Source organism: Aptenodytes patagonicus, chromosome 1 (genome assembly GCF_965638725.1).
Source record: "Aptenodytes patagonicus chromosome 1, bAptPat1.pri.cur, whole genome shotgun sequence".
Taxonomy (NCBI): Eukaryota; Metazoa; Chordata; class Aves; order Sphenisciformes; family Spheniscidae; genus Aptenodytes; species Aptenodytes patagonicus.
This window is the reverse complement of record NC_134949.1, coordinates 13,165,268-13,184,828: the sequence shown is the minus strand read 5'-3', so window position 1 is coordinate 13,184,828 and position 19,561 is coordinate 13,165,268. Positions and strand designations below refer to the sequence as shown.

Genomic DNA, 19,561 nt, shown 5'->3' with positions numbered 1-19,561 from the left:
TCTACTCGTCTTTTAAATACCTCCAGGGATGGGGACTCAACCACTTCCCTGGGCAGCCTGTTCCAATGTTTCACCACTCTTTCAGTAAAGAAATTTTTCCTCATGTCCAATGTAAACCTCCCCTGGCGCAACTTGAGGCCATTTCCTCTCATCCTATCGCTTGTTACTTGGGAGAAGAGACCGACACCCACCTCGCTACAACCTCCTTTCAGGGAGTTGTAGAGAGCGATGAGGTCTCCCCTCAGCCTCCTTTTCTCCAGGCTAAGCAGTCCCAGTTCCCTCAGCCGCTCCTCATCAGACTTGTTCTCCAGACCCCTCACCAGCCTCGTTGCCCTTCTCTGGACACGCTCCAGCACCTCAACGTCCTTCTTGTAGTGAGGGGCCCAAAACTGAACACAGTATTTGAGGTGCGGCCTCACCAGTGCCGAGTAGAGGGGCACGATCACTTCCCTGCTCCTGCTGGCCACACTATTTCTGATACAGGCCAGGATGCCATTGGCCTTCTTGGCCGCCTGGGCACACTGCCGGCTCATGTTCAGCCGGCTGCCAACCAACACCCCCAGGTCCTTTTCCGACAGGCAGCTTTCCAGCCACTCTTCCCCAAGCCTGTAGCGCTGCATGGGGTTGTTGTGGCCCAAGTGCAGGACCCGGCACTTGTCCTTGTTGAACCTCATCCAGTTGGCCTCGGCCCATCGATCCAGCCTGTCCAGGTCCCTCTGCAGAGCCTTCCTACCCTCATCTTATCACAGGAATAGACATGGTTTAAAACTGGTTATGGAGGCGTTCCACTTTGCTATCAACTAGTAATTTGGACCAGATCTGGAATATTGCATGCAATTCTAATGCCCATCCTAATGAGGATATCCGAGAACTACCATAAATAGACCTATCTCTCTATCTCTTTAGTGGCTGCGGGGATGGTATTTGCAACAAGATAACTTTGGAAATAATGTATGATGACAACCATTAATGATACAGTAGGAGAAGAATATGATAGCTGTAATAGTTAACTTTGCATTAGTTATGTCAAGAAGTAGTTAGAAGAGAACACGACATTGAAAGAGAGAGATGGAAATGAGTTGGGGCTTTTCACAAACAAATGGCACAGTTTGTGCTATGTAAGTAATATCATTTTTACCTTATTTAGATTGATGGTAATGTGATTGTATTCAATTGTGTAGATTAAGATGATGACAGAGGAGTCCGTTAAACTGTGTTGATGATGAGTTCCAAGCTGTTCTTGAAACCTAGTCACTGAACTTAGATATGGTTTCCTTTAGTGTTCCTTGAAATAATCTTAGGTGCACCTAGGTTTTTATCATTGTTTTATTCATGTAATAATCATATATGCATAATTCATGTTTTAGCACACATCTGTTCTGTCTTATCTGCATTGCATTGTTCTTTACTTGCTGCATTATTAAGTGAGAAATCTTTTCATCTCTTGTACAAAACCTGGTCTGTTTTGGGCCTGCATAAACTCGTACTTTCCCATCTGCCAGCACTGGCAGGAAGATTGGTTCCTTAGAGGTGAATAAATGGAAGCTTTTAGCAAAGCTGTTGTCTTTTGCAAATGGAGATTATTTTTGAAAAACAATTTACACCCCTCATGGAAGATGCTTCTGAGGAAAGACTTTATTTGCTATTAGTCACATCTGCTCAGAATACCCATTAATGAGCATGTTTTTTCTTGATGTGGGAGGTAATTTTACAAATCTGCAGCCCTATTCAGACAGGACTTGAAGCCAGGTTTTGCATATTGTGGATGTTCTGGCATATGTTGACATCCTTTTCCTGGGGAGGATGGGAGAGCAGAATCTGTGAAAGATTCTAATTTAATCCCTGTATGGAGAAGGAAACCGTTAAACATGATACATCTTCTTACTGCATCTGTAGCTTTTCCCCCCAAACCATTCTCTTACCACTTTTTTTCATGTCCCTTTTATAATTTTTCTCTACATTGCTGTGACTAAAAATATCTTGATACAACTACTTTAAGTATTTGTCTACGTCTTTTCTGTAGTGAATATTTTCATGTGGTGTCTAAGACTCATTGCCTTTACAGGTAAGTTCACATTCAATAGGTACTCTGAAATAATGTAGTTTAACCCACATTTTTAGTTTGATTTAGAATTTTCTCTGGGAACTTGCTTAAAATATTTTGTTCAGTAACATTTTTAGATTGCCAGCCAAATGCGTACTTGAGTTGTACATGCGCTGTCCCTGAAGAAGTTACAAGGAAGTTGCTAAAGTTAGTATTTTTTAAAAGGAATAAGGCTTTTAAATTCTTTATATGCTGTGTTGTAGTTGGCTCTAGAATGTGTAATTAGTAAAGCAACTTGCATTTATTTTTTTAAGGGAAGGTTTAACAGTTGCTTTTTTTTTTCTAAAGCAAAAAGGACTACGGTGACTAATACTGAACAGTACTGTGTGCCAGCTTGGTTTCAGGTGAACTTGCTTGAGATGGTCCTGACTGAGCAGGAGGAAAACTGGTTTACATCTCTTGACCTCAGGATGGCTTGTCTTCTATATTGCTATCAGACCAAGCTATGTTTGCTTAGATGGCAATGATTATGATTCCTGTTAGTTGTTTTCTGACAGCCCTGAGGCTCCTTGCTGGGTGAGATGGTGACATCTCCTCTACAGCACTTTTCCGTGGCTAACGACTTGGTACGTTGTAGAGTTTTTCTATAAAGGTGGCTTTCTTGCCTGTTTCTTCTCGTTTGTGACAGGTTTGTAGGACAGGTAATCTCTGTAATATCTTTAAATTTGTAGATGTCTTCCTCTTAAAAGTGTAGCTAGTATCAAGTTAATTCTCATGTCGGTACTAGGTAAGGGTGAGATGCCACTAAAGACTTTTGCTGTATAAGATTGGAGGCTTACTCAGGGAGGGGTAATTAATCCTTTTAGTACTTGCTTTGGCTTGGAGATATCTTGGGGAAGGAGTGCTACGAAGTATAACTTCTAATTGTACTTTTCTGGGCTTCTTTTATGTCTGTCTCTTCTTGGAAGTTACAAGTATCTTTAGGCTATTGATACTAAATGAATATTGAATTGGAATTTTGTTTACTCTTATTAACTCACCATGAAGCATCTAACTGTACTTGTTTTGCAGAGGTTCTGGAATTGTATTGCCTTCCAACCTTTTGTCACCTTGTAATGCTTTAATGTAATTCATATTTGCTGTACAATATGCGAATGTAGTCATTTAGGTTAACATCTATCTGCATTTGATGTCAACGTTAAAAAAAAAAAATCAAATAATGTTACTCCTTGATTATTACAAGGGTAAACAAGAAAAACTCATGAGTGCATACATCAGCACCTTAATCTAGAAACTGCTTAGCTTTGCAGTTTATGATCACTTCTTGAGAAAGTCACCTTGAACTTCGATCTATGTTAAATTTCTTTGGAGGACTTGGTGGGGTAGAAAGCATTCTTTGTCAGACATGTTTAACTATTTTCAGGTTAAGGCAGGAAGAAGGCATAAGTAAGTTTTTACTTCGTTGTTAGATACAAGACTGTAAAAAACAAAGTTTTAAATTTGTGATTTAGGACTGCACATGATTTTACATGACTGTACAGTTGGAGCTTTTACTTCAAATCTGGAAGCAATGATTGGTACTTCAGAATTCAGCGGGAGCATCTTAATACCCTTAAGGAATAGTCATTGAAATATTTCTGTGTTTTAGTAGTTCATTCTAAAGTATTTGGAAAAAGGGGTTGTTTATTTTGATCAGGCTTGGTTACAGAAAACTATTTTCAAGTTCAAATGCAATTTGAAAGAAATGGAGAAACTGAGACATAAACTCACAAAAAGAAAAGATGAGGTAACAACTTTTTTTGTATACAGTGTAATGAAGAGCTATGTGCTACTGTCTGAAGGAGAAAAGGTAAACTACTGTAGCAGTTTAACTTTTTTCTTCAAATTATGCTTTGACTTCAATCTAATGACATTAAAATACATTTCAAGAGTTACATGTGATTCTGTTTCATTTCAAGCCCTGCAGAACCCTCTCTTTGCATCTTCTGCAAAGCTAAGATAAAAACCATTGATTGGTGTTCCTTGTTAACTAGCACTCTCTGATTTGTATGTCACAATTAAAAAAACCAAAAAGCCTCACGTAACTAAATTTTACAAGAAAAATTCACCAGTTGGTTATTTTGATTCAATCCTTATACTTTTATATAAATTATCTGTAGTATAGTTTGTGACAGCCTCACTGAACTGCAGCTTTTCTTCCATGTGGATGGCAGTGATTTAATGCTTAAGTAGAATAATGCGGTTGTCTAGCCTCAGCCTGCTTACATTGAGTTTAATTTTCCTATTTTAATTATGAGGGAGGATGTAGAGCTTGGTATCTATTTTCGGTTGCTCATAGCAGCTGCATTCCATGACCTTGGCATCACATTTTTTTTTTATTTGAAAATAAAACCCTAGAGTATGCTGCGTAGAATAACCATGGATTACTTAAGGGTATTTCTTTTTTTCTTTTGAACACTGGCCAAGTTTCACTTAAATCTGAACCCATGGTGCCCTATTTTAATAATATAGCTCTTTTCCATTAAGGCTAGAATGGCTTAGATTTTAAAACAACCTAAAAACTTAGAATATATTGCAGAAAAAGCAAAAATAGTGTTGCCATTGCTTTGTTTTGTTTTTTTTTCCATGTGTACATTTTTGGAAAGTTGTGGGAGGGCTTTGTTTTTTTGACAAATTATAATTAATTAATTTTTATTATGACAATTTAAATTATTATTACCTAATGTGTGGTTTACCTGACAGCTGAGAAGCCATTAACTTTGAGGTCTTTGGCACTAAGGCACTGCATCAGCTGCTCAGGTTGTGTGGCAGTAAAAGAGTATGAAAAAGCTGCCTTGATCACTTAGGGAAAGTGCATATACAGTTATCTATGAGGAAGTGCCGAGGTAGTGGAATTGCAAGATAATCGGTAGCAGCTGTATATGAAGAGACACTGTCAAGGCTGAGTTATGAGAAGGCTTTCTGTTTTTAATCGCATGGTGTGATTTTACAAATGTACTTGAGAAGTGCTTGCTTTTGCCACATATAAAAGCAATGCAGGGTTAATTTAAAGGTCTAATACAGGAAAGCTTACTTCCCGTTCTCAAATGGTCTGGCATTCTTTGGTTCACTGACTCTTTTCTGTGTCAATATCCTCTTTCATGAGCTTTCTATTAGTTTCCTGGTAATTTAAATCAAGCTGTTTTTACTATACTGTCTCCTGTTGTTTGGAATAATATTAGTAGTTCATCTTCAGATAATTTTCTGCCTCGGGAGGGAGAAGTGTCTATAGAGCACAGCTGTTGGAGGAAGTGCCCAAAGAAAGCATTATGCAGCAGCCCAAAATGCCCAAGTTTTTCTGGCAAGAGTTTTAGAAAATGCTACTGCCAAACAAAGATCTCTTAAAGGTATACATATCCTAATATTTCTGCTTTGTTAAAAAGAAACAAAAACATTATTTGCAATGCAGAATGTGTGAAATAATAATACTGTGATGTCAGTAAAATGGCAAAATTGTTACATATTTGGAGAAAATCAGGAAATCCTTGGTGGCGTCTGTTTCCTTTAAAAAAAATCAGAATGCTATTTGGGCATCTCACTTTCTGAGATTATATTCTTCAATATTAATACAGTAAAGAATGATTTGATAGAGAATTTCTCATTTGATCACTGTAAGCTCTCATTTAAGAGTGAAGGAATGAGATTTAACTTCAGATAAAATGGGGAACATTCTAATAGCTCTGTTTAGTTGTGTACGAGGAAGGCGATTAAACAACTTTTGGGTTGCTGACTTGTGCAGCATTTCCGGTATCATCAGTTCTACACATACCTCTAAGGGGGCTGTTTGTATACATGTGGGGTTCTGTTTACTAGTGAATCAAATGGGAGAGTGATTTCATTAAACAGTAATTGGTGAAGAACTTCATGAATTTTGACTGGTATTATGGGCCTATAATCTTGTCGTATCTAGTTTAATGCTAATTTGCTTCTTTAGGTAATTGTAATGCTTAATGGTATGTCTGTACCAGATAAGAAATCAGTTTTGGTGATTGCATGTATGGCTCTGTGTCAGGAAAATGAGGTCAATAAGGGTAAAACCTCATTTTCAGTAGGAGGATTTAGTGGAAATTACTGATGAGCATTACTGCTGGTAAAGGGGGCATGTAACCACTTACCCAAGTGAACTCCCTCTGTCCCTCCCTCCCCCCGCCCTGGAATAGAGGAGAGAAATCCAAGGGAAATTCTCCTGTCCTCCTTAGTGTGTATTAAGTTGGAGAAAGACTGACTTTTTTTGCTCAGCTTATTTCAAGCAAACAACTTATTCTCAAGCTTGTTCATTTTTCAAGAACGTCTAAAGGCAAAACAGTTCCCAAATTACTTTTAAGTTGTTTGGATGTGCTTTGTATTCCTCACATCTTAATGTAAAGCAAAATAGCAGTATACAAGTGCAGGTTGGGGAGGAGGAGAAGGAATTTGACACCCAGCCCTTTGTGACAGGAGTCAGACAGGCAGAGAATGGAATAAGGCACCTGGGAGAAGTGCAGGGGGATCTGGGGTTTTCCAGTTACAAAGATACAGCAACTTGTAGAAGATCATTTGGAAGCTGGGGAACTTGCAGTACTTCAGTGGGTGGGGATGTTCATAAACTGAAAATCCAAACAGTTCTTTTCAGTTTGGAATCTGATGGGATTTTGGTTATCCCATCCCTGCTGTAGCTTGGTGCTAATAAAATCACAAGGATGAAACTCATGCTGTAGTCTGTCCCAAGACAGGTATGCTTTCAATATTGTAGAAGATTCAAGTGTGAGGCAGTATCCTTTTTTTTTTTTTAACATAGGTTACGATAGTCTCAAGAATTTGCACTGGCTAAGTCCTTTTTAGGCCTTGCTTGCGAGTAGGGGAGCTAATAGTATTGCTTTGATTTTGCTTGTGATGTGACATGCAGACAAGTAATGAGAGCCTGTCTGATGCCTTTCACTCACGAGTAGACAGAAATTCTTGTGCAATTGTGTGGTCTTTTAAAAAACTTCAGAAAACTAAAGGTATACAAGGATTTGGCTGACTCCTGCTTGTTCAAGGTTATTCTGGTGCTGGGACCACCTGAACTTGTCAGTAAAGACTCTGTGAACTTGGGAACTGTCTGTTCCCCTAACATGGGGGAATGGGAGCATCTGTCTTCTAAATATCACTATCTTGGACATTATGTGCTGGCCTGTATAGAGAGTTTATTACTTCCCCATGAAAGACATGTCTGCCAACAGCAGGAAGTGATCTGAGCTTTGTACGTAAAATGGGCTGGTTTCTCAGCTCAAGCATGTGGCCAAATCGCACTCCTTTGCAAACCGTAGACTATTGTGCTTTGATTTATCTGCCTGGATTGAAAGTATCATTTCTTTAAATTATTTCATTGTATTTCGGTTCTTGTCATACATTTGTTTTGCACCTCAGTTATTACTCTGTTACTAGTCTTACATAATGAAAGGAAACATTTTAAAAGCTCTGAATGAAAATGCCTAATTCCTGTTTGTAGACAAGACCTTAGTCAGTTGTGCAAAATGTTTGTAGTCAAATATTCCGCATCTAATCTTGAAAGTAAATTGACCATATGCTTGAAGGGCTTCTCCTTTTAAGTAGTTTAAGATGAACTGTAATAATAAGTGCTGTGGTCTCGTTAATACGCACTGTAATTTGGATCATATGTTCTACTGTGAATGGTTTTTATACAGTGTGCACCTCATGTCAGCTAAATTTGGTCTGCATTATTAGCCTTACAACTATGGAGAAACTATTAAATACACAAATATAAAAATAAAATCCTCCTGGTTATGTGCAGAAAAATAAAAATAAAACAAGATATTTGGTATTAAGCAGGCTGTAAGTTTTTTTTTTTTTAAAGAAATTTTTCTTGGCTTTATTGAAAATTGAATTCCATATGTTGAGTTCCTCTGAGCCCCTTTTTAAGAAGAAAGCAAAAAAAAGTACTGAAATCCTGCCACAAGAGGGCCTTTCTTACAGAGTCTTTGAAAAAATACTTCTGGGAAAGGATGTGAGCAATCTTTGAACTATCAATGAGGATTAGTTGTGGTCTGAATGCATGTCTTTGTGATATTCTGAAAGACGTTTTGAGCGTGGTGACTTAGTTCTTGCCTACCTCATTTGTCATATTTTATAACCATTGCTTGTATGCAGTGGAAGTGCTTCTTGGAGTTCAGTATTGGTATGAAAGCATTACTACTGCAGAGATAGATGAATGGATATCTAAAATATTGTCAAAATACAGAAAACTTACACAAAAGTGTTTTGGTTTTTTTGCAGTTGCCTTGTAGAAGGAGATGCTAAAGAAGAAATCTTGCAGCCTCCAGAACCTCAGCCAGTACCACCAATCTTAACACCATCTCCCCCATCAGCTTATCCAACAGTCACTACTGTGTGGCAGGACAATGATAGATACCATCCAAAGCCAGTTTTGCACATGGTTTCGTCAGAGCATTCAACAGACCTCAATGAGAATTATAATAAGTCAACAGAACATTCAGGGAAGAATGAACCCAGTGAACGTGCAGAGAAGAGGCTGGAGCGCAACTTAAGTTTTGAAATCAAGAAGGTACCTCTTCAGGAGGGACCACGAAGCTTTGATGGGAACTCCCTGTTGAACAGGGGGCATGCAATTAAAATTAAGCCTGTGTCATCCTGTGTAGTTGATAAGAGCTTTAAGCCACAGGAACAGATTTCAGGGGATTTATTTGTAGATGCTTCTCAAAACTCATGTACGGAATGCAGCGTGCCACAGTCTAGCACAGCCTTAATACCTTCACCAGAAAGTCTGCAGAGTCAGCAGGTTTCTGATACTCCACCAAGACCAGATCGTCTGCCTCTGACAGAAAAGGGACATGCCACGTGGTCGCTGCATGGGCCTGAAAATGCACTGCGTACATCAGTGTCTGAAGACATGTCTTCAGACATCTTATGTCATGGTGTTAAAACTCTCTCTCTGGTATCAAACACCACAGTTGAACATCCTTCCAGTGATAATGTTGGTCATACTACTATTTCTGTTCGAGCACCCCTCTGTTTTACTAATCCTCTTCATTCAGATGATTCTGACACAGATGAGATGAACTTTGATGGAGCCATGAGCAAAAGCGCATCTAATGTTTCAACCGCAAGTGCCACAGTTTCTGCTGCCACTAATACTGAAAACATTTCTGCCAGAAAAGTATTGCCAATGTCTATTGCTAGGCAAGACTTAACAGCCATAACATGTTCTGAAGATGACAAAGGTAGGTTTCATTGTGATTCAGAAGTGCTACTCTTGAACCTGGTTGTATCTTTAGAGTTGGACAACATAAATTTCTTTACAATGCAATTTTCTAAGTGTAAATCTAAACAGCGTAGTATGGCAGCTTCAGAAGGGGTGCAACTCTCTTCCTCCACATTTTTGTTTTGCATGTGAGCTATGTCTGTTACACTGTTGGTACTACAGACCTTGATAAACTGCTTCAAAAGCCTTCTTGCGAGGTGTGAATGCATTCTCAATTGCAGGTTTCGGTGTTATTGGTTGGCGCGTTTTTTTTTCCTCCACATCCGATTTCATGGAAATGTCTATAATAATGGCAGTTTTGAGTAGTCGAAGTATTTTAAACAGGCTTGTCCAAACGCACATCAAATTCATGCTTACTGGTTGATGTCCTGGTCCTAAAAATGTAGACGTAACCTCTTTCACTGTATCAGTCTTTGACTCCCGCATTTTAATAGCATTGTAAATATTTAGCCCTGCTTTCCTTTTTTGCTGTACATGGCCAGGGGGAGACAAAGTGATATTGTTGTTCATCTAAAAATCCAAGTTTTGCTTTAGTAGTGCTTTGAAAATTATTCAGTTGCTTTTAATCTTTTACTGCTTTTTGGAATTTTTTGAGCAAGGAAAGTTTGCAAGACTGCTTCTGCAAAAAGTTACAACATCACTTATTGAAGGCAAAAGGGTCCTAAAATGTGCAGATTCAGCTTTCAGTCAGGCTGGCACACTTAGATCAGATGGAGGACATAGCTGGGAAGAACAAATTATGCCTTGGCAACTGCCTGTGCGAAGTCCAACAAAGCGTGTAGTAAGGCTGTGGAGCTGAAAGAAGAACACGAGCTTCTGTATTTAGACCAGACTCTTGTGCTAGGAGCTCCTTACAGTGATGGCGTTGCTTCAGGAGTCTGTGCAGACTACGTGACTTTCTGAGGTGAAATGGGGCTCAGTGTATGATGCAAGATGCAGAGCCAGCTGTATTGAAAATACTTGCTTTGTGAACTAAGTTTTCACCAAAAGTCATATATTCAGAAACGTGAACTATTTTGCAGCTTTAAAAACAATCTGTTCCTATAGATTTTGTGATATTACATATACGCACAAAACAATACTTGCACATAGATGTACATTTTTAACCCTGTGACACTTTAAAAATGCTCTGCATAGCAACAACAAAGCCCTTTATGTCATAGTTACTTCAGTGTTTATACTGAGCAGTCCTCCTTGAATTTGGTTTTGGTAGATTTGCGTGCTATAGTATTTTTCCAACACTCCTTTTAGCCAGGCTTTTTTCCTTCTTTCCCAGGGTAATCATTGTTTATCACTGTTTGAAAATCATTACCTCTCTACACATCTCTTTATGTAGATGCTGTAAGAACATGCAAATAAAATAAGTGATATGTCATAAATATGATAAAGAATGGGAGAAACGTCACTCAAGAATTTTTCATGTAACTGCATATCAGAAACATCCTGTAGTAACAGTACAGCCTTTGTGCTGCTGGTATGTTGCTGATTTAACAGGAATGGCTTAAAATGTTTATATTAATTTTTTTATAATTTATCTCTTGTTATTGAGGGTGTATCTCTTCCCTTTCGTGCGATAGTGAACACTTCCCATTTTATATTCAGGTTGCAGGTCTTGTAATCCGTCTCGGACTCAAGAATATAGGGTTAGATCGCTTTGCACCAGTGATCCAAAATCATGTTTTATAGTGGCATTTTCATACTTGTTCAGGACTTTTCTGTCTGAAGCTGGGGATGTATGATCATCAGTGAAGCTTGCCTGTGAACTTACTAGCACCCTAGTTGCTTAACCATAACTGTTGGTGTGCATGATCTTACCGCATAATTAAATCCTCCTTTTAATTCAAACAAAGTGAAAAGTAGTTGTATGCTGAGGTTAAAAAAACCCCAAACAACAACAACAAAAAAAGCCAAACTAAAACAAAACCTAAAAAACTCACTTTCAGTTAGTGCATACTCCATAGTGACCTTATTTGCTGATTTTACAGAGACTGTTTCAATAAATGAAGGTTTTCTTATACTGTATAGTAAACTTGAGATGGAGCAGGTCTCAGAGAAGTCCCTTTGAACACAGTGCCTTCTAAAATGTGATGGAGTTCCTGTCCCTGCTGCTGGCATGTTGGCAGGGCCAGCTTCATGGCTTCATTAGTTGAAACATGTCTTCATCTTTTTATGAATCTTGTGTAGAATACAGTTGGCAGATGAGACTTCTTATGGCAGCAGGTACTTTGATTTGTTTTAAACCTTTAATTTCTACTCCAAATTCCTTAGCAGGCAGGAATGGGGCTTTTGCTGCCAGAGCAGCTTCTGTTAGTACACTCCTGAGAGGCAAGAGGGAATGGGCTGGAGACAGGATGTGTTACTGGCAACAACAGTAGCCTTCTCTGGCTCCTATTTACCCTTCTGGCTAGTAAACCTTGCACTAGACTGTTTAACTAGTTTATATTGGTGGTGTGGGACCCAGCCTGGGTGGGCCCAAGATGGACTTGGGAAGCAAAACTGAGACTTAGGGCTTTAGAGAAGCTGTTAATGTGGAGCTTCCCTAGAACTTACTGTCGCACGATGCAGTCCCGAAAAGCGGTGTTCATAGAATCATAGAGTAGTTTGGGTTGGAAGGGATCTTTAACGGTCATCTAGTCCAACCCCCCTGCAATGAACAGGGACATTTTCAGCTAGATCAGGTTGCTCAGAGCCCCGTCCAACCTGACCTTGAATGTTTCCTTGAACATTTCCAGGAATTGCTTAATGTCCTTGCACCGTGCAATCTAGCTGTGCTGTCTTGACTTCGGAAGTAAGTATGGTTAGAGCCACTTAAGGGCAAATAAAAATGGCTGCTCATCAGCAGTAAGTTACTGTCATCGGCATAGCTCAAGAGCTCATACATATTTTCAACAAGCTTCTTACCATGGTTTGGGAGCTTCATTAGTGGTTCAGTTAGTAGGCACCAACTGTGTATAGTTACCAGTATCTACAGAAGAGTTCAGGAAGCCAGTGTGTTGTAATGAGCTTAACTATCTCTTGCAGTGGCTGCAAATAGACATGTAATGAACTGCAATTAAATTACAATAACTACTGTGGTTACAGTTATTGGCAAGTTACTTGTTCAAGAAGCAAATGATACTGCTCCAGTGCAGACTGTTAATTCTGCTTATACTCTGTTGCTGAAAGACTGAAGAAAACATATTCATTGGAGTTGCTGAGGTTTTTTTCTCCAAATGATTTAGAGTGAAAATGTATTCTACTTTTCTTTCTTCCATCACATACAAACTGGTTCTTAGCCCCTTAATGTGAAGATAACGTTGTTAGCATGGAGTTGCTCCCAAGCTGTTAGCATGGTAAAACAAAACAGTTTATAGCATTTAGAGCAAATTTTCCTTTTGCTTTAAAGTTCATACGAAGTTTAGGATGATCTCACGTATCAAAAGATCAACTTCTAAAAATCTAGGAGGAAAATTTAAGTGTGTTTTTTAACTTATCTAAATGTCATATTTGATTTAGATGCTGATACTAGTGAAGATTCCTCTCCCCCGCTCCCAGAAAGAACACCAGAATCATTTGTATTAGCAAGTGAACAGAGTGAGTCTTTAATGTTTTGTGATAATTGGGGATAAAATGTGAAATGCATTTCAGTATTGTATTTGAATGCCCCTGCTTTTTGGTTAATCTTAAAGTGTTGGAGCAAACTGTAAAATGGAATGAAATCTAGCATGTGTAATGGCTTATTTTGAGATTTAACTTTCACAAGCCCTTGAACGCAGTCAAACTATTTCTCATTTTCTGACTAAGCATGCTGTAACATGATATTTAAGTATATTGGAGACTTCAATATTGATTTTAGTGGAGCTGGTTTTCAATCTGAAGGGTATGGAAATGAGTTACAGTGGGGAAATGCAATAAAGTTAGGGGATTCCCCAGCTATTTTAGGTTGTTTCCTACTGCTCCCAGGTAGGGAATGGCAAAACACATGAACAGTGCTTATCTGATTCTCCTTTCCTGGGCAAAGGAAAGATAATGACATTTCATGCTGCACTGCATCTAGTGAACAAGCCCAGTTTATTTAAGTTTAACATAGTTTACTCTTTGCCTGTATCAAAAGGTTAACTGAAAGAAAAAACTGACACTTACAAATGGTGTGCTTATATCTTCATATTTCATTCATCAAGCCAGTAATGGTAGAATACAAAAAAGATTAATTGACGTGAAGTGACGTTTGGTATCTTGCAAAAAACCTAGTGTGGTGTAGTTATTTACTGAGGCTTTTGTTTAGTGTCAGTTTGTGAAACTTTCAAAACTTCTTGGCCGAAGTAGTTAGTATAGATATTTTCAGCATAAAAACATTGAAGTTTTGCAAATATGTCCCTTGAGCATCATAAGCATAGGTAGTTCGGAGTCAAAGTGATCCTTTCTTTGGATATTATCGACTTGCTTCTTTTCTGTGAGACCACAAGAAACAAAGCTTTTTTTCTTTAAAAAAAAAAAAAAAAAAATCTCTTTGGGACTGGAATCATTAAAACCACTTCAATTTTGATTGTGTTTTTGCATGATGTCAGTAAACGACTGGTATGGCTGTCCTGACTTGTGTGTTTTCTTTACTTAGCATGTCTTTTTCAGATCTACTATTATTGCACAGCTGGTATAACAAAATTTTAAAAAGATTAGGAGAATTAGCTTCTTTTTCAATATTGGTTAGGAACCCCCAAATGAAGGAATTGAACATCCACAATGTAAACACTTTAGTCTTGTGTTTTGAATTATGTTGTGGAGTCTTCCCTTATCTTGAAAGCTCTTTGTGTGAAGAGAGATTCATGCTTGTAAAAAAGCATTTAATTTAAAAAAAGTTGCATTATAGCACATTTCTAATGCTGTGTTCTAATGCTGCATCATGGAGAGAACTCAAGTAAGTTGAGTTTGATTGAATTTTTCCTAGGCACGCCCTTGCTGAAGCCAGTTATGATTGCCCAGTCTGAGTGGAGCATATCGCGTGACCAGCATCTCCCTGAACAAACAGTCTCTGCAGTAAGTATAGGAGACAGTCTGTACTAATCAGTCATTTCTAATTTGGTTGGGAGCTACAACAAAAAGCAAAATGCATACTTGTGAAAAGTTATAGCTGTTGAACATCTACAACTAGCCAGTTTTTCCTCTGCCTGAGCTGCTAAACTGATGCATTAAGAGCATGTTTTCTTTCCAAGAAAACTATCTGGTTTTCTAAGTTCAGCAATACTTTTAAAAGTCATCCTTAATATACTGTAAATTATGGCTTTAAGAGTATAGGTATGCTGTTTTTATGGAGCTTGCTGTCTGCCCTTAATCGATCATAGGCTAATTCAAGCTGGAGGAGAATTGCAGTCTCTAGTCTAATGTGCTGCATGAAGCAGGGACTCATACCAGGCTCAGGGCTTTATCTAGTTGGGTCTTGAAAACCTCCAGAGATGGAGACTTCATATCCTCTGTGGGCAACCTGTTTCACTGCCTGATAAAATTTTTCCTTATATCCATATTTATTTTAAACGAACCCTTTTCTGCCCATCAGATTTCACTTTTCACATCAGTCTACTAGTTGCTTAAAGTCATCCAGCGTAAGCAGCTGGCAAAACTTCAAAAGCATATAAATCCTCTTTACGTTCATGCCTTTTTTTCATGCACCCCCAATACACTTTACAGCCACCTTTACACACCACTTAAAAATTTAACAAAAAAGATAGATGTGAATTTTCAGGGACTGTAAATTTAGTATGGGAACTAAACTACCTAATTTTGCAAATAATTTGTAATGTGACAATTTTAACTTTTTATTAAATATTAAGTAAGGTTCTGATAGTAAATTCATTATTAACTACTGTAGCATTTTTTGTCAGTGTTACAGCAAGTCAGAAATGTAGGAGCAAGTAGGTATTTCCACGGATGATGTATATTTTTTTGAAGATGTTTTCATCATCTTAAATTTCTGGTGTTCTTTTAGTATTTTGGAAGCATTTTATAGAATTATTTTAAATATTTCTCATTAACAGGGTTTAACAACAACTTCACCTGTACTACCTGGTAAGTGACAGAAAAGATTTATTATTTTTTTTAAATACTAAAAGGAGTGTTTTTTCCACTTGTTAATCTGTCCAGTAACCCCATAAGAGTGGAAAGCTCAAGTAACCTAACCATTTGAACTGATAAAGTGTTTTGGGAGTATTTTTATTAGAAGATTAGAAACTACTGGGGAGAAATTTTTCTCCTGGAAATTCACAAATATTTCATGATGTAACCTTGAAATAAACGTATACATATGATTACTTCAAAAGCTACTTCCAACCCACGATGCTTTAATTTCATTGGCAAATCTCTAAAAATTACAGTAGTCTTGCAACAAGTCCACCTCTTACTTCAAAATACCTTTTTCCTACTGAACAAAAATTTGTCTGAACTTGGCTTTTGCTCTGAAGATATCTAAATATTTTGTCAAAACACCAGCATTTCTGAAAAGGCCTTATGTTTTTAAAGCTTCTAAGGTTTTCTGAGGAATCAAGTTACAATTTAAAAATTAATATTAAAGTTTGGGTATGCTAAAATAATGAAGACCAAAAATACTGAATTTAAATGCATATTATAATAATAATTTTTTCAGCTTAATTAGAACCTTTCCAAGTTATCGCAATAGAAATTGTAGAAGTTGGTGAATTAATTTCTTTAATCTCATAAAGACAGGAGTAAACCTGAAATAAGTTCAGCAGTGATGTGTGTATATACATGTGTATGTATGTTGCATAGTTACCAGTGTCTTTAATTTTTGATCTTCTGAAAAGGCTTCAGTAAGAAGTGTCGGTCAGCTGATGTTTAACTTTGCAGCAACCTGCTTCAGCAGTAAGCTTGTGTCTGCCATGTATCTTCTGTGTATGCTTGAATGGGCTTGTACAGTCCATTTGGAGCTGCATGTTAAATACCTGGTAGATTTTTTAAAATAGTTTTCAGAAACATTACTTGCTATTAGGGCGATTATATAAGTAATGCAACAGATAGTTACTTATGTCTTCTTAAGCACCTTTAGTTTAGAAAGAATGTGAACAGATGCATTTATTTTGATATATAAAATATATCAAATTTTTGTACTGTGAGCTCTTGCTATAAATAGGTGCTACATGGGAATTTAAATATCCATACAAACTTAAAAAAAAAAAAATTGTATTTGGTGAACAGGAGTGTGTCACTGTCATTCAACATCTGCTTCATAGAAAACATACTAAAAAATTGTTTAAGAAATGAGAAATTGGCTTTTAAATCTTTATTTTTGTAAAGAATATTTGATGCAAGTTGTGTTCTGGCCTGAGCTGTACTTAAAAATAGTGTTCACACAGTGCTGACTAAATGAACGTTACAGTAAGGGAGGTGTGTGTGTTTTCCAGATCGTCCTGAAAGAAACAACAAAACACCAACTGACGTTTTACCTCAGATTTCTTTTTCTGGTTCCACTGATATGAGAGGTCAAACTTCAGAATTTCCTGCAGAAGTAACAGATATTGGTAATTACAATTCATTCAAAACATAATCACTAGATAATGTAAACAGAAGATTCATTAACCGTACTAGTTTGGATAGCTGCTACTACTGTCTCCCTCCACCGTGCTGAGGTGCAGAACCCAGACAAGTAAGCCTGCCTTGTCTCTTCAGCATCACTGAAAGAGTTTTTCTGAGAATGAGCGATGCAGTCATTCTTCACTTTGTCTTTTAGAGTGTATGAAATATGGAGTTAGTCAAATGGGATATAATTTCTGTAGAGCACTGAAAACTTTCAGAAATAATACCCGAGCAAATGGCTTTGGTACACAAAGAAGGTTAAAAAAAAAAAAAATCAATAAATGATACCAAAGGCTGTAATACTGTATTTACTGAGAAGTACTTTCCAAGTGAGGTTTAAATAGTGAACTATAAATATAAATTCTTCCTGTTTGTATTTCCTATGGCCATAGTACCTTTAGAACTCTTAATGCTACAAAGTCATTTTCTAGCCCTGAGAATAAACCTCTTCCCGAAGAGCTGGAGCATGTCTTACAGTGATCTTCTGACGGCTGCCAACATTTGTGAGACTGTGTTGTCCGAGCGGACAGAAGTATTAAATTCATTTCTTTCCTTAGGTTTTGGTAACCGCTGTGGAAAGCCCAGAGGACCAAGAGAGCCACCTTCAGAATGGACATGATCCAAGAACCAATGGACATGCTATCAATAAATTATACTGGAAAACTTAAGTGCCACTGAGAACTAGAAAAATAGTATTCCACTTTTTGGGGGGACGACTAACAGAGAGCAGTGTAGATCTAACTACCAAATGGTACACTCTTACAGTACATCCCACGCAAAACCTTCAACATTGTTCACAACAGTGGATTCCAGTATTACAACTTAACTTTTTGCTGGGGCCATCTACCTGCCTTATTACACTTAGGAGAAAGTATTACATATGATTTATTTTGTAACTTCAAGTATTATTGCCTTAATGTCTTTTAACCCTGTTACACGCTGCTTGTAGACATATGTTAATATAGTAATACTTTTGACAGATTGTGTTTATGGACTACTTTTTGCTAATGTTTGATTACCATGTATGCATTATTTTGTATATGTACAGGGCAAGTAAGTATATAATTTGATAAAGTTGCAATCATAAAATATTAACAGAAGATGTAAGAAATCTCTGCATGATCTAAATTTTTGTGTACCTTATTTGTAAATTATTTGCCCTGAAGTTTTAGAAAATAGTTTCTGGGGTTTTTTACAAAAATTGCTGGACACACACAGCCAGAATTGCAGGTTAGCAGAGATAAAGATTGTAATACATTTTGTAAATTGTAAGCAAAAGGTTATTTTTATATTATATACTGTTTAATTGTCAGACCTAATTTGTTCTGGTTTTCATCTAGTCATGGAGATTCAGTAAGTGCCTTGGAACAGTATTGAATTCTCTTAGCCTGTGTATGTTACTTCAGTGTTTTGAGTTCATCTGGAATTAGATTATAAAAAATATTTGTACGTTTCTAGTATATTTGACCTGCCAGTAAAAGAGAAACCATTCTACATAATCAACACTTCTTAGTTTTCATTTTAATGTTTCATCAGTTGCAATCTTTAGAAAAATCATCTCTATCAACTTTCTGTATAATAGGATTTTACAGTTTTAATATGGCGTGTTTCTAATTTGGGAAAACGAGAACACACTGGTAAAAGGACTGTTTAAATACCACTGTCTTCTCTTACAAATGGTAAATACAATTTTTGTTGTTCAGCGACTGTGTATGTAAGAAAGCAACTTATATGAAGGTTCACATAGAGCCCTTGCAGCTACACTGTATCTTGACAATATATTATGTCAAGAGTTAATCCTTATAAGGATTCCTTACTTAAACTTTTCTGTAATACAATCTTTAAATTAAAGAAAGTCAAAATCTCACTATGGGTGTTTTTACTCTTAGGAGAAAAACTGTATTCAGAAGCAAACTAAAATAGAGTGAAGGATGGCAGTCTGGCTTAGCTTATAAATCTTGTACTTGAACAAAATAATGACCCTCAGGACCTTATTTTTAGTAATTACTTTAAAAAGCTAGCAATAATGCCAGAGAAGTGAAGAAGAATGTTCAGAGGAAAAATGTTTATTTTAGGTAATGAAACTATCTATTAATCTGAACTTTAGCCATGGAAACATGAGGTCTAATTTACTACTTGTACCTTTAGGGCCTCTCTGCTAAAAGAGAGCTAATGCCCAGGTAGCAGCCCTGTTATACCTTCCAAAGGGTATGTAACTTGCAGTGACTGCCTTTGTGGATTAATCACCGTGCATTTGGTACACAACAGACTGCCTGGCTGGGGAGCTCTTTCAAAGAACTGTACGCACTATACTTAACTTCCCATGGATATAGTTTTGCAATTATTCATTTAAAAATAAGTAATTCAATGATATATGCCATTTGGGATAACCTATATCAACTAGATTCCTGCTTTTTAAACAGTTCAGACAGCTGGAATATCTTGCAGTTGGCAGAATAAAGTTGGCCTGAACTTTGTTCCCCTTCTCCTGCATTGAAGATGATTAGCTTAGACTTTCACTCTTACAGACCTCCTGCGGTTCTGTAGTGCATGGCGGGCTGTCATTACTGCTGGACAGTCCAAATCATTGTAACTTTTTGAAACAATAGTTAAATAAGAAAATTTCCAAATACGTTTTGGGTGTACTTTTTAAGGAT

At 37.3% G+C, this 19,561-nt stretch overlaps 1 protein-coding gene across 2 annotated transcripts in view; it reads left to right on the top strand.

The window, feature by feature from the left end:
• The window catches only part of PTPN12 (protein tyrosine phosphatase non-receptor type 12), an 80,201-nt gene extending 61,798 nt beyond the window's left edge, over positions 1 to 18,403 (top strand). For both annotated transcript variants that reach the window (XM_076364196.1, XM_076364188.1), the window contains 6 exons: positions 8,339 to 9,303; positions 12,840 to 12,917; positions 14,269 to 14,357; positions 15,353 to 15,383; positions 16,733 to 16,849; positions 17,462 to 18,403. In XM_076364196.1, the coding sequence (XP_076220311.1) occupies positions 8,339 to 9,303; positions 12,840 to 12,917; positions 14,269 to 14,357; positions 15,353 to 15,383; positions 16,733 to 16,849; positions 17,462 to 17,523 (1,342 nt within the window). In that variant the 3' untranslated portion in view covers positions 17,524 to 18,403. The remainder of the gene's footprint in view (positions 1 to 8,338; positions 9,304 to 12,839; positions 12,918 to 14,268; positions 14,358 to 15,352; positions 15,384 to 16,732; positions 16,850 to 17,461) is intronic.
• Positions 18,404 to 19,561: the final 1,158 nt, after the last annotated feature.